Raw genomic sequence first — 13,387 nt, 5'->3', positions numbered from 1 at the left:
CAGTGTCAGTATTAGACCACCAATTAGCTTTGTAACACTACTGTTTAATTTTTTTCATCCAATAATTTTGAAATAAGTTAAGCCTGATACTGGGGATGAGCATCAAAGAAAGATTACAACAGCTTTTCCTTTAAGCTTAGCCTGGGAAGCTGCCAGTCACGTGTTTCAAGCAGCTAATTAGGCTGGTCATGACATACCGTTTCACTTCATGACTCGAAACAGTCTCCTGCTACATCAGGTAATCCCTACTGTGAAGCTCTGTATGTACCAGTTTTCCATGTGCATTAAATATAGCATCCAGACTGACACATAGTCCTTCACTTTTTTCTTAATGGCAACTTTGTGCATTAACCCCCCTCTTTTCCTGGAAGCAGATAACCAGGGCAAGTCATTAAAGATTACAGCATATTTAGAACCAAGTCTTACCTTACCCCCAGCTTGCCCTCTTACTGCAAAACAGAAGAGAGTGGATTCCTCAGCATTTCCTTCCATCTTGAACTGTGCAAAGCTAGCCGCGTGTCCCTCAATTGGCTGTGACACTTTTCTATCTACAGAATACAGCTGCATTGCTCCCACAACACGATTTTGCTAGACAAGAACGAACAAGAGTCAAGAATAACAGGCACTCGGACAGTAATTTCATTTAAGTTAGTGTTGGTAAATATGTTGTCATATCAAGCTGAAGTATAAAGCCATGCCTTCTCTTACAAAGGCGTAACTTAAGACTCTTAACCTTGTAATAGTGTTTAGACCATTACTGTAATATTTTCAGTTACACTTAAGCTTCCTATTTGAAGATCAAGACAAGCATTTACATTCCCAACAATGTTTTAGGAAAGAAAACAAACGTATCAGTCCTGCTCCTATAGAAGGAGGAAACGAGCCAAGCTCTGAGCCTTCCACAGCAGGCCTCCTAGTGGTAAAGTACCTGTGCAGATATGCCAGTTAGCAGTAGCCATTTCTGCTTAGCATCGGTACGGTAGTTGATGATCTGGCAGCCAGCAAGACTAGAATGGCGGTCAAACATTTTCACAGGCTGGGACTCCCCCTCCATACTCCAATGGTAGACTGCATTATCCGTTACAAGGGCAACAGTATTCAGAGAGATCCACTTCCAAAAGGTGACATCATCTGTCATTGTATGAGCCTTCATTTTGCTCTTCATTTCAATGTTAAATATTTGAAGCGTTTTCCCAGCTAGAAAACACAACATTGTTAGCCAGGTTACAGTTTCCACTCATTGCTTCAAGCACTGGTTAAAAGTGAAACAGCTGAACTACGACATTAAACCCTTGCGATTTCCTTCAAGAAAATGCTGTTATATACTGGCAGTATCTTCAGTAATCAGCTATTACTCTTAACCAGACCACACTCCTAGGCTAATTTTACCAATTTGCCACTACTGAGCAATCAAACAGATGTGGAAAACAACTTGGTAGGAGACACGAACTTCAGCTACACAAACAAGTTGTATTATACTTCACGTACATCAAAACTAAGTCACAATAATGCTGAGTCTCTTGAAAGTTGTGAGGAGAGCTATGCCGCTGTCATTAAAAACTGCATCCACATCTGTTTTAAGTATTAAAAGAAAAAGCACAACATGGAACAGTCAAGTTGGCAGAGGGCTTTCGTAATTCATACTCATTAACCAAAACCCTTAGGTTGCACTAATGGGATATACAGCTACTGACTGCAAAACAGACTAACAGAAACTATGCAAGGAAAGGAATCTAGTGACCAACACAAGCTCTAGAAGGTAAGAGGAAAAGTTCTCCAAATTACATAGAATGGTGCATACATACATCCTGAACAGCCACCTGCAGTCATTTCTACCAATTTTTACAATGTAGTGGCATATAAGAAATTATTTCTTCCTGTTGAGAAGATAAGGAAGGTTCTGGCTAACTTCTAGTTTTAAGACAGCTATTTAAGCACATGCTAATGTAGCCCAAGAGGAATATTAAACATCATGTGAAACTACGTGCAGGTCAGAACATCTGCTGCAGTTACTAAGTGTAACTCAGCTTAATAAAGTCACAATGCCATATGGGCAAGTGCCTTCACTCACCAAGGATGAGGTTTAGTTAGAAGCCACCATTAGTTCAGCTACTGACATAAGATGCAGAGTCAGGAGTTTCTCCAGAGCTTGGAGAAGACTGTTTAATGCAGTGCTACTCAGGCTACAGGCTAGCAGCTTATTTCCATAGCTAGTGCAGCTGGAGCTTTAGAGTCAAGGGGTATTGCATTCAGGTAACATGTATCCTACATGCTATGCAAGGCATATTAAGAGGCAAAATCTACACCTAAGTTGAAGTCCTGTTTATAAAAAGCTTACTATAAAGACTGCAACAGTTTAAGTATACTTCGAGTTCCTGAGTGGAATAATTTCCTGAATCTTAAGGATTCGCTTATTTGGGAAAGCATGAAAAACCTCCAAATTTTACGCTTTCAGTTGCTTAACACCACTGTTCAGCCATGTGCACCTTAGATCTGAGCCATTTGATTCTGCTTTCTCTTTTCATAAGACAGGACAGGAATTAGTACAGTCAATTGAAATAACTCACCATCTGCACACACAAGAAAGCATTAAAGTTGTGACAAAACAGGAGCACAGCATTAAAGTCAAACTTAAATAACACTGAATACATATAAATCTTCCCATTAGCAATATGTGCATTTCTAGAGCGACAGTATTTGAGCTTCTCGGGCCTCTTGGGGAAAGACAGGAGCATTTGTGGAGACTCCAGAGGAATGCTTGTTCTCTGTATCGCCAGAGATACCAAGTTAGCTGACCTTGTGCTTTATTCACTACACAAGTCTCTGCATAGTTTTACTTTTCTTATCACTGACTGATGCAATAAACATGCACAAACTCTTCCAGCAAGGCCAGACTAAGGCCTTCAGAAATATTTCCCCTCCTCCTCAGTGTTACTTTTCCCCTCTGTAAAGAGAGGCTTAGTTAATAGACCTTATACACTTATGAGATCAGGTCTCGCTTCCCTCTAACATTATTCCAGACTACAGGTTCCAGAAGGATCTTAAAGTCTGAACTTCCCTTCCAGCTCTCCCCACTCAGAAGCTGTAAGCATTTTGACTAAAGCAAAAAACCTCATCCTAATGATCAGCAAATATCAGGAAGCCTTAACTGAAACTTACTGCCCAGCTACCTTCAGAAGAACTGATACATTAAGCCTAAGTTCCCATTAAGCTGTGGAAAATTAGTAAGGGATCTTCCCACTTAAGTTGCCTGACACTTAAGTCTGTCATAAACTAGTCTTACAGAAAGCTCGCCATCCACTTCAGCCATTTCTTTATCAGGATTTCCATACCTTTTAATGCAATGACTTTACTGGCAGGGTTCATGATAGCACTATCGGCTGAAATTGGTCTTCGAATAGGGTTGCTAGGGTCATTCATGTCAATGATCACCACTTGAGCCTGTTCTCCTACTTTCTCTCTTATGCAGATGAATTTGTCAGACTCCATTGTCAGAGTGCTGAACCCAATGTTTGCTGGGTTGATGCCCAGATTTTGGAGCTGGAAAAGAAAAAAAAAAGGTTTAGCATTAAGTTACTATCTCAGTACAGCCATAAACAGCTTTTGTGAAAGGCTTCACATATATTTGTGACAATACAACCATGCTACCCAAAAATAGCATGGCACACAAATGCTTGCTCATCTTCAATTAAGCCCAGCAAGCTTCCACAAGAAGCCCCGCAGCATTCGAGCACTTGGTAGCTTGTCTTCAAGGTACACTTACAAATTGCTGTTTTGAGAACGTAACTTTTGAACCCCTCCTGTGGTTTAAGGCACACCGAACTTACCTGCTACCGGCAGCTGTGCTGGAGTTGCAGCTTCAGTACTCACTCACCAGCTTTGCTTCCAGAGCCCTAACTTACTCCATTGAGCCTGGCAGCTATCACTATTTCAAGATTAACATCACGTGTGAGGTGTCTGAGCTTTATCTTTATCCTTGTAGAGTTAAAAAAAGCTACCTGTCTAGCAATTAGCCTAGTCCTGTCTAGCAGCCAGGCTGTATACCACCTAGGAGGCAGAGCTAGCACATACAAACGGGCACTGCTGAAATCAGAAACGGCTCATTCACAGCCATACTTAAAGACAGAAGACATCAATAAACCACCTCCTTTTCTGCTGAGCCAGTGTCTGCTTCTGTAAACCTTTAAATGCATACCTTTATATTTTCGTACAGCTTGCAACAAAACACAGTTTAGTTAATACCACTTCATTGTGTTTGCAATGGACGAGCATATTAGGATGTCAGTAGCAAAACAAAGTTTTTTCCATTTTACCAGTGGAAATGCAGAATGGTTAGTTCACCTCACGTACAGGTACCCAGCTTGTGGGTGGGTATACCTTAAAAACTCAAGATCAGTTTTCTACCGTTAGAAGAATTATCACTTCTCACACTTCAGGTATGTTTCTTTCTGGGAGACTGTTTGAACTTCAAGCCCAAGGTCTCCCAAGAAGGGCTAGACCTTCAAAGCCATTTTAGTATTATTGTTCTAGTTTGAAGCAAAACAGTGAGCTCTTATCAGCTGTGCTCTGTGCCAGCTCCGAGGTGGCCACGCCTCAGCTGCTCTGGTCCTGCCTATTTGCAGCTTCTGATAAAGAGGGTGTTTTACTACACTTCCCCTTTGCCCCGGCTTGCAGACAGCACACGCAATGCACAAGTAACATCTAAGGTACAGCACACCAAGTTAACAGAACAAGCCTCAAAAGAGGCACTTCAATGGGTAATCTATATCACCCAGTGAATAGAGACAGCCAGATGTCGGTACAGTTTGAGACTCAAAAGCAAGACAGTTTTAGCTCCTTGGGTCTGCTGAAGGAAAGAATTTCTAGAAGATGGTTCAGCCTTTGTGTATGGTTCTCTGGTCCCTCTGCATTTAAGTCCTTTGTCCTAAAGGTTACTATTTCATTGAAGTTACCTCGCTCTTTCAGGAGAGGTCTTCACTATTTGAAGCTCTTCAGTCAAGTTCAAACAACAAGACCTCAATGCTGTACCAAAAAGATATTCAGGCTCTTTGATGTTTAACATGTCATTTCACAACTAGTTTACAGAGAGTTAACACCGATCTTTTGGTAGATTTAAGGTCTACCCAGCTCTTCTACTTTGAAAGATTTTAAGTGAGATAAGACTAGAAGTAGAAAATATTTAAATGCAATTCTTGAAGCTAGGCATCAAGCTAGCTTAAGTCAATCTTCCAAGGCAGATCTACTCTTCCTGTGACTTAGCACAGGGAACAGTTTCATTCAAAGACAGCTCCCTTTACATCCATCCACCTGACAATAAAGGCAGGAAACTTTCACCTGAAAGACAGGTGTTTTAAGCTCTCCCAAGAGAAAACTGCCTCAAAAACTGCCTTAATGCTGCTACAGCACTCAAACCCTACCTCCTTGACAGGTCAGGACTCTGTTACTCAGATTTAAATCAGTGTTTGAGGTCCAGCATCACAGAACCTGCCCACACATTTTTCAGCAACGTGGATTCACTTAGAAGATTTCAGATTTAAGTTCAGTTCTCCCTTTCACACCTTTATTTGGGCAGTGTTCTCTCGGCCTGAGGCTGATATTTGTATATCAACTAGGCAGGGCTCTACACGCAGGCAGAGGAGGTTTGAAGATGTAACAGTCTCTTTAGCTCTGACAGGTTGAACTTACCAGGATGTGGCCTTTCCTTGTGCTAGGGCTGCAAGCTTAACTGGTGCAAATCATTTATCAAGCACTCAATTTCATCGTTAATGTGGTAGAGGAGGGTAGTTCCAGAGTGCCAAGTACTCTCTGCCTGGCAATAACTGACAGCACTACACTCAAACGGACTGTTGACGGAACAAATCGAAGCTGCAAGTCCTAGCAGATGGCAGACCTTTTAGGGAGGTCTAGACTTAACCACTGAATCAAAGTTGCTTAGATAATGCAAGACAGATTTATCTTAATCATGATCAAACTGCCATCTGCTAGGTGTCATATCTGAGGTAGCCAACCCTAGTTAGTAGAGGAAGATGTGGTCCTTTTTAGACTTAAGACCATTTCCAAAGGCTAGATATTTATTTGAAAAGATTTAGATTGGCAGTGGAGCTCTGAAGAAAGCTTGGAGAAGCTTTCTGATGGAGACATCGCCATTAGTGAGGTCTTTAAGTACACAAGCTCTTTCTGCTAACATTTCATCTTTTAATTTCAACAGACCGAAGTGCGTGAACCAAGTCTGCTCCAAGTACCGGGACAGGAAGCCAACTCTAACCGTGACAATCTGTGTTTGATTACACAGGAGCGTCACCAGCCAGGCATGGCACTTGCTTTGCTCAGCTGGTAAAGCTAATGGGAACTTTTCCTGGCTGCACTCAGACCTGATGCACAGAACTCTTGAGAGTATAAACCATTCCCTGCAGTACAGGTTTCCTTCCCCAAACAGGTTAAAGTTCAGGTGAGACAGGAGTGTTTATAAAGTTAAGCAAAGTAAACAGAGACTAAGATTACTATTAAGGAACATAACACCAGGTATTTCTTTGGAGGCTTTTATTATGAAATTTTCAATACTATTCTACACACAAACTCCTGAGTTTACACTAGAACTAAGAGAGCACAGGGGTTTATGGCAGATTTTTCTACTCCTCCTCTTACCATAGCGGAAAACACCCAAACACTTCATATGGCACATTTAGGTCCATGACCTTTCACCAATTCAGGAACAAGTTTAAAAGATTGGGGGGAAAAAAGAAGGAATCATACTATACATCATACTATGAAAACCACTTCCTTGGCTTTCAAGTAGATACGAAAGCAGAACTTGCTAGCTATGGTTGGGCAACCAATTGACAGTTCAAGCTATTTTACACCAACATTTGTTGGAAAGTTCAGTTATACCAGTCTCCTGAAAGCATGTTGAGAAGAAAGTGAAGTAGCTGCTCTATTAGAGAGGAACCATGAAACAAGTTGCCAGAGACAGCAGCAACTCTTCTGTTCAGCAGAGATGTCGCCTTGAAGGACTCGTCTCACTCGAGGTTGGATACTTCAGTCAATTGCAGGCTGTACTAAACCATCAAATTCTAAGACAACATTTATCTGAACAATGTTGTGAGGTGAATCATTATAACGTGGTAGGTGAAAGTCTGATTAGTAAAATTATTTCTTCACTAGAAGATAATTCAAGTACATTCTTGATAACTTACCCAGAGAAGCTGTCATACTACGTGCATGTTTGACATCAAACTGAATGGTAAAACTGCTGACAAGAGTCTCTTTGTTGACCCCCTTCCTGGAACATTCGCTTTCTTGTGACAGTTTGCTTAGCTGTCAAATAATTTCTCCTTGCCTACAAGGAAGGGCGCGGAACTGCTGAGTACGCAGTTCACCTCGACTCTCACACTCAACAGGATATAACCACTGTTCTTGTGGCCACAAGCAGCTGCTTAGTCTCTGCTCAAAGACTCCTTATCTACATGCTGCTAGAAATCACGTAGCTGGGAAATGCCAGTTCACAGAAATATTCCCAGTCTTTTGAGAAGCACAGAACTCTTCAACATGCAGCGAGTCACATCAGCTCTACCGCAAGGCCATGCTTTACTGGGCTTTGATTGAACAAGGTAGACACCACACTACATTTCAGGCACCCACTTAGTTCCATTCATGAAAATTAGCAAAGCAAACTTATGTCACACAGAAGATTTATATCTATGCTGATCTGTTAGTTACTGACTGCAACTCTGTAACACAGAGTCCCACAGACAGTCAATGGCTCCAAAGTACTTTGCGTTTACCAGTGCAAGGTAAGAGTTACAGTTTGCGACAGGCTAGAAAGTTATGTTTTCAACAGATAAGGGACACCTATAATATTCAAGAGCTCTTCTATTTCTATATCCTTCCTATTTTCTGCCTCAGCCTCAATAAGCTGAGGTAGCCATCTGGTCTCAGCAGCCCCAGGCATGCTGTGTGACTACTTCAGTGACAAGCCACAGCTGAGACGGGAGTTCAGCACCACTGGCTGCCATCACTTATCTTTGGTTGTCACCACAGCCACAGCATGAAGTGCTAACGACTAGTGCCATCAAGACAAGCAGGCCTGTTGACTTCAGTACCTGCTGTGAGGGACACACCAAGAGGAATAGCTTATAAACTGCTTAACTAATTGTTCCTATCCAATTAGTTGACACACACACACACTCCTCAAGCCACTTTGATTCTTCACAGCATTCTGTCTTACAGATTTTCTTTCTGCTAGAATAGTCCAAGCTCAGTGGTTTTAGGAATTCAGATTGAGTAAGAAGCAGTGGACAAGAACCCCACCAAAACAGCATTAGGCACAGCAGCCCTATCTAATTTCTGACTTAAAATACCAACAAAAGACTTAACTGTTTCAAACTAATGTTGTGATAGCAGGGAATTAGTGTTTTAAGATATATTAAATTGTCTCACTGCCAGCATAATACATTTTGTTGTTTGTCATTGCTAGAATGGAGTAGTAAATTTATAAGTTTTATTCTAAGATTCAGCTGTCCAGTTTTATTGAGTTAGCTCTTTGGCACAGCTAGCTATGAGTCTGAGAGCCATCCAAGTACCACCACACTAGAACAGCACAGCCACCATTCCAGTTTGCTCCATCAATGACCAAGAGATACAAGAACCCTTTCCTAGTTTAAAAGTTCTGTCTTGGTATCAAACGTAGTCTGAGCTGACAGTTTTCTGTACTGTCTAGACAAGTCTACAGAATAATTTATTTTTTAAAATATTTAGGTTCAGAAGAGTATTTATTAATGCCTTAAATCACACCAGTGCAGCAGTGTACCTGATCCAAGTTCAATTTTTATATATTTCAGAGTAGTGTGGTTAAATTAATCGGCACCCACAGTTTATCACCTGCTAACTAGTCTGGTTCCTTCTCACTCATCAGGAACTTGTAATCTTACAAAAGGTCCATGCACCTACCACAGTAAGCAGTTGCGTTTTACTTTCACCTTCAAATACACAGGGGCACCACCTTATGGAATCTCTAAAACCTGGACATGAGCAGCCAGATTCAATCATTCAACATACTGAACTCTGATCTCCCACTACATGCCCACTGAACTGTTTCCTTGTGGCTACTTTAAAAAAAAAAAAAGTAGCACTATAAAGTTTTATAACATGAGTCCAGCAGTTGTGATAGCACAGGAATCAAGTTTGTCCTTGGAAACTCCCAAGGAAATGTTTCTCCACAGTGTGCTGTTGATGTTCTTTTGTGGCAAGGCAGGCATCTACAACAGACAATACACAGATAACATCCTCCATATTTGCGACTACTGAGATTTCAGAGGTATGTAATGGGAATCAAACAAACAAGACCTGAAGCCTGACTGCACATTTTGTTTTTAGACTTCACTTAGTAAACATCCAGAAAGCTTCCTTATCCCTAGTAAGCTAACTACTTGCCATATCTTACTTGCCCAGACTAGATCTCTAGCTCAAACCATGTAAAGCATGCTGTGTACCCAAAGAGGCAAGACAGTTGGAAACACAACAGCGCAGGGCTTCTAGAGCCTTTAACTCTTCATTCCCACATCACCTAGCCTAGATGCTGATGGGCAATGACAGCATGCCTCAAGCAGTGATATATGAAGCACAACTGGGTTGAAGCTGAAGACCAGGACAAGCTTTGTACAGACAGTTACTTGACCATTTTCTAATCTGCAGTAGTGGAGATCCATGGAAAACTAGTATCATACTACACATAGTGCTGATTGTCAGTCTTTTAGATTAATTAAAAGCAACTTTCAATAATAGCTTTGCAAGAATTTTCCCATTCGCATCCATCACCTGCCTTTTAATGAATAAAGCTCCAGTTGGGTACCTTGTCTGTTGTAATGCATCAGCTACAAACTTGTAAGTGTTGCACAATACCTGTATGACAAGTTTCCCCAGACAATGTAGGTCAGGCACAGTTCAAGAAATTGTATTGCTGAGTCCATGAAGACCTCCTATGAACAGCATGGAATATGCTAAAGCAGTTCTGGACAGCAGAAATGTACCAATATCAGTGTTTCTGCTCTCAAAATTTGCTCCAACAGCAAGTCAGAAGTTTCAGCATGAAAACAGAGCCTCAGAGAATTCAAGTTCCTCTGAATTTTTTCAATGAAATAAAATGAGGAAGTTCAGTAGGTACTGCAGACTGAAGCGTTATGGACAACAGCCATGTGCACGCAGGCTCAGAAGGCTGGACACCCAGTCTTACAAGAGACCAGCTCATATATGCAGTTGTAAAAGATATTGATTACATCTGTGCTGTAGGTTAAATAGGAACAGGGGAAAAAAACCAAACAGACAGACAAATCAGTCTTTAGTCAGAACAGTCCTGTTCCACAATAGTGCTGGCCTGAAACCTATCAGCACTTCTAAAGTGAAGCAGATGAGTTTCCTTATGTAATAGTACTCATGTCATTAGAGACCTGGTAGCGGGTCACATGCAAAGTTTGTATCTTAAATAATGTATCATAGACGCACTTCCACAATACTTTATTAACAGCTGGGCTACCCAGAGGGATGAGTTTCACCTGAGTATACACAGAACCTTTTCAATACCTGGTTCTAGGCTATGCCCCTACCAGGCAAGAACACATGCTCAGAGCTGAAGCTCTGGCCAACTGATGAGATTCTCCTGTCAGTGCTGCTCGCTGAAGAAGAGCCCAAGGCTACACCTAAGCTGTGAATTCTGGCCTGGTTTTAAACTGATATTGAAGTTATCCAATGCTCAATAGTTAACTAATTAGATAAAAACCAATCATGGAAGCATTTTTTAAGTCTAAAAATAATGCTATGGACAGCAGTAATTTGCACAGCAAGAGAGGTATTTTGCAATTGTTCTTTTAACAAAGTGTCTAGAAATTAAGTTATTTCAATTTGGGTTAGAAAAAATTGACTACAAACCTTGCAAATCCATCACAAACCGCACATAGACACAGACATCACATGGAAGCTGGGCTACAGACAGGTTGCTAGAAGCCAGAAGATCCTGTCCAGGTATGTCAATGTAACTTTTATTACACCAATCGTCCTCAAAAAACACTGCTCAGCAGTGTAGCCAAGCTTAATACCACCACAGATACAGCAACTCGGGACGAAAAGCATGGCTCGTAGTACTTCGCCCCACAGACTTGTCAGATAGGAAGTACACATTGCACAACTGCACTACTGCTCCAGACCCCTCCCGTACTCCAGCTTTACCCAGAGATATTGGAGGTGCATGCTTATTTGGGAAGGTAATCTTGCACTCCTGCAGTAGAGCGATTTCAGAATTTGTTACTAATGCTTTTAGAAGGCCACATTAAGAAAACTAAAGGTCATCACTTGGAAATAATCTATTAGCATGCGGTTACGGTTTAATGATACCCAAACCTAGAATTTGTCAGAAGCCAGTAGACACCAGACAGGAAGCGTAGACCTGGCACCCCCGTGCCTGCACTGCCACAGCTGTACTGCAGGGAAGCCCGCAGCAGCTTTCACATTTCACTGCAATATGTGGCTTTTCTTCACAAAATATAACATTACAAATCAGGACATCAATAAAGTGATTCAACACATCCTTACAATTATAAGAACTCTTAGCCTCATTGAAAAATAAATAAATAAATAAATAAAGCAACGCACGGAGACAACTTGGTCTCCTCATCAGTTCCCCCCCCCCTCCTTGCAGACCCCGCGCCGAAGCGGGGTTTCCCACCCGCACCGCCCTGGAGGCGGCGGACACTCTTCTCTCGGCTCCGAAGGGTGAGAGAAGCCACCGCGCTGCCCTCCCACCGCCCCGCAGGTGCTGCTGGCCCGGGCACGGCGCCAGCCTCGCCCACACCGCCGGGACGGAGCACCCCGAGCGGGGAAAGCGAGGTGGGGACCGGGCAAGGGCAGGGGTTGGATGCCCGCCGCCGGGGCCTGCACCTGGCCGCCGCCGCAGGACACAGAGGAGCCCCGCGGCCCCATCCCTTCCCCGCACGTCCCGACCCACTGGAAGGTGCCCTTCGGGGCGGCACGGCGGGCAGCCCGCGGCGGGAAGGCGCTGCCCGAGCTAGACGCCGGCAAGGCCTGCGGGAGGGCGGCCACCCCGCCGCCGGAGGGACCCGGGTCGCCGCACGGCCCCCAGGGAGGGACCACGGACAGGCCCGAGGCCTCTCGCCCAGGCACCATCCCCGGGCGGCTCCTCTGCCTGAGGGAGCGGCCCGCCCGCCCCAGCGCCCGCTCCCCGCGGCCCGGCCCGGCCTCCCCCGGCCCCTCCGCGCCCACCTGGAGGTGCTCCTGGAAGCGAATCGGCAGGATCTGAGCCATGGCGGCGGCAGCGGGCTGGGGCTCCAGTCCGAGGCCGGACCGGAGTCACACCTCAGCGGGGAAGCGGGACCGCAATGGCGGAACAGGCCAGCGAGCGGGGAGAGCCGCGGCGATCCGGAAGCAGCCCCCGCCGGCGGAAGGATACCGCCGCGGAAGGAAGAGGCCTGCCCTCACCTGCCGGGACCGGCCCTTAACTGCGCCGGCCGGGCGGAAGGATCCCGGCGAGCAGCGTGACTCACCCGCCGCGAGGCCAATAGGAGCGGCGGAGGGATCCGCCACCGGAAGGGACTATTTCGTGCCTCATCACTCCTCCCTCCCCGGCCTTTTTTTTTGCCACATCATGCGACCGAGGTGCGGATACGTCACTTCCGTTCCGCGCTCGTCGCTCCGGCGGGTCACGTGCCGGGGGCAGAGCGGCCGGGCAAGGTGACTCGCCCGGGGCCGGGGGGGGGTGCGGTTGCCGTGGAGACGGGCGGGGGCGGGCCCGGCCCGGGGACCCCTGAGGGCCACTGAGGGCCCGGGGCTTCCCCCGGCAGGGAGGTGATCGATTCCCTCCCCGCCCCGAGCCCGGCAGGTGCCGGGGCCGCCGGTGCGGGCCCTGCCCGCCCCCCTCTCACCCCCAGCCCCCTCGGGTCCTGCACAGCGTTTTTCCCCCATTTTAGGAGCTGCCCCGGGTGTCGGCCTCGATGGGCCTCTGCTGCGCTGCACAGTACCATAACAGATAGGGGGGGTGTTTTTCCTTGCTAGGCACTAACACACACTGATTAAAAAAAGAATTCAAAGTACGGAAGGGCCGTAAGCTGGTACCGACCTTCCTCCCTCCCCAAAATCACGGGATGTCAGCGAACATCACCAGAGGCTGCAGCAGCCCCTGAGACTCCGGGGATGGTCCAAAGGACTCTTCCTGTGTAATGCTGTTAATAAGTACAGTAACATAATGGAACTTTACATTTCCTTTTATGTTTATTAACTTACAATGTAACACCAGCCCACAGAAACAGGTAAAACTTCACTTTTTTTTACTTAAGGAACATAGCATTCCGCGTGCATTGTAACACACGGGCGCCCCGGCAGACCT

At 44.9% G+C, this 13,387-nt stretch overlaps 1 protein-coding gene across 2 annotated transcripts in view; it reads right to left on the bottom strand.

Moving 5' to 3' along the window:
* Positions 1-12,503, bottom strand: part of CLTC (clathrin heavy chain) — a 34,372-nt gene extending 21,869 nt beyond the window's left edge. For both annotated transcript variants that reach the window (XM_082493284.1, XM_082493285.1), the window contains exons 1-4: positions 12,268-12,503; positions 3,333-3,540; positions 929-1,197; positions 427-588 (exon numbers count right to left, since the gene is read on the bottom strand). In XM_082493284.1, the coding sequence (XP_082349410.1) occupies positions 427-588; positions 929-1,197; positions 3,333-3,540; positions 12,268-12,309 (681 nt within the window). In that variant the 5' untranslated portion in view covers positions 12,310-12,503. The remainder of the gene's footprint in view (positions 1-426; positions 589-928; positions 1,198-3,332; positions 3,541-12,267) is intronic.
* Between the last annotated feature and the right edge of the window lie 884 nt (positions 12,504-13,387).

Source organism: Vanellus vanellus (assembly GCF_965231255.1).
Source record: "Vanellus vanellus genome assembly, chromosome: 19".
NCBI classification, from domain to species: Eukaryota; Metazoa; Chordata; class Aves; order Charadriiformes; family Charadriidae; genus Vanellus; species Vanellus vanellus.
Note: the sequence above shows the minus strand (reverse complement) of the source record. Positions and strands in the feature narration are given on the sequence as shown.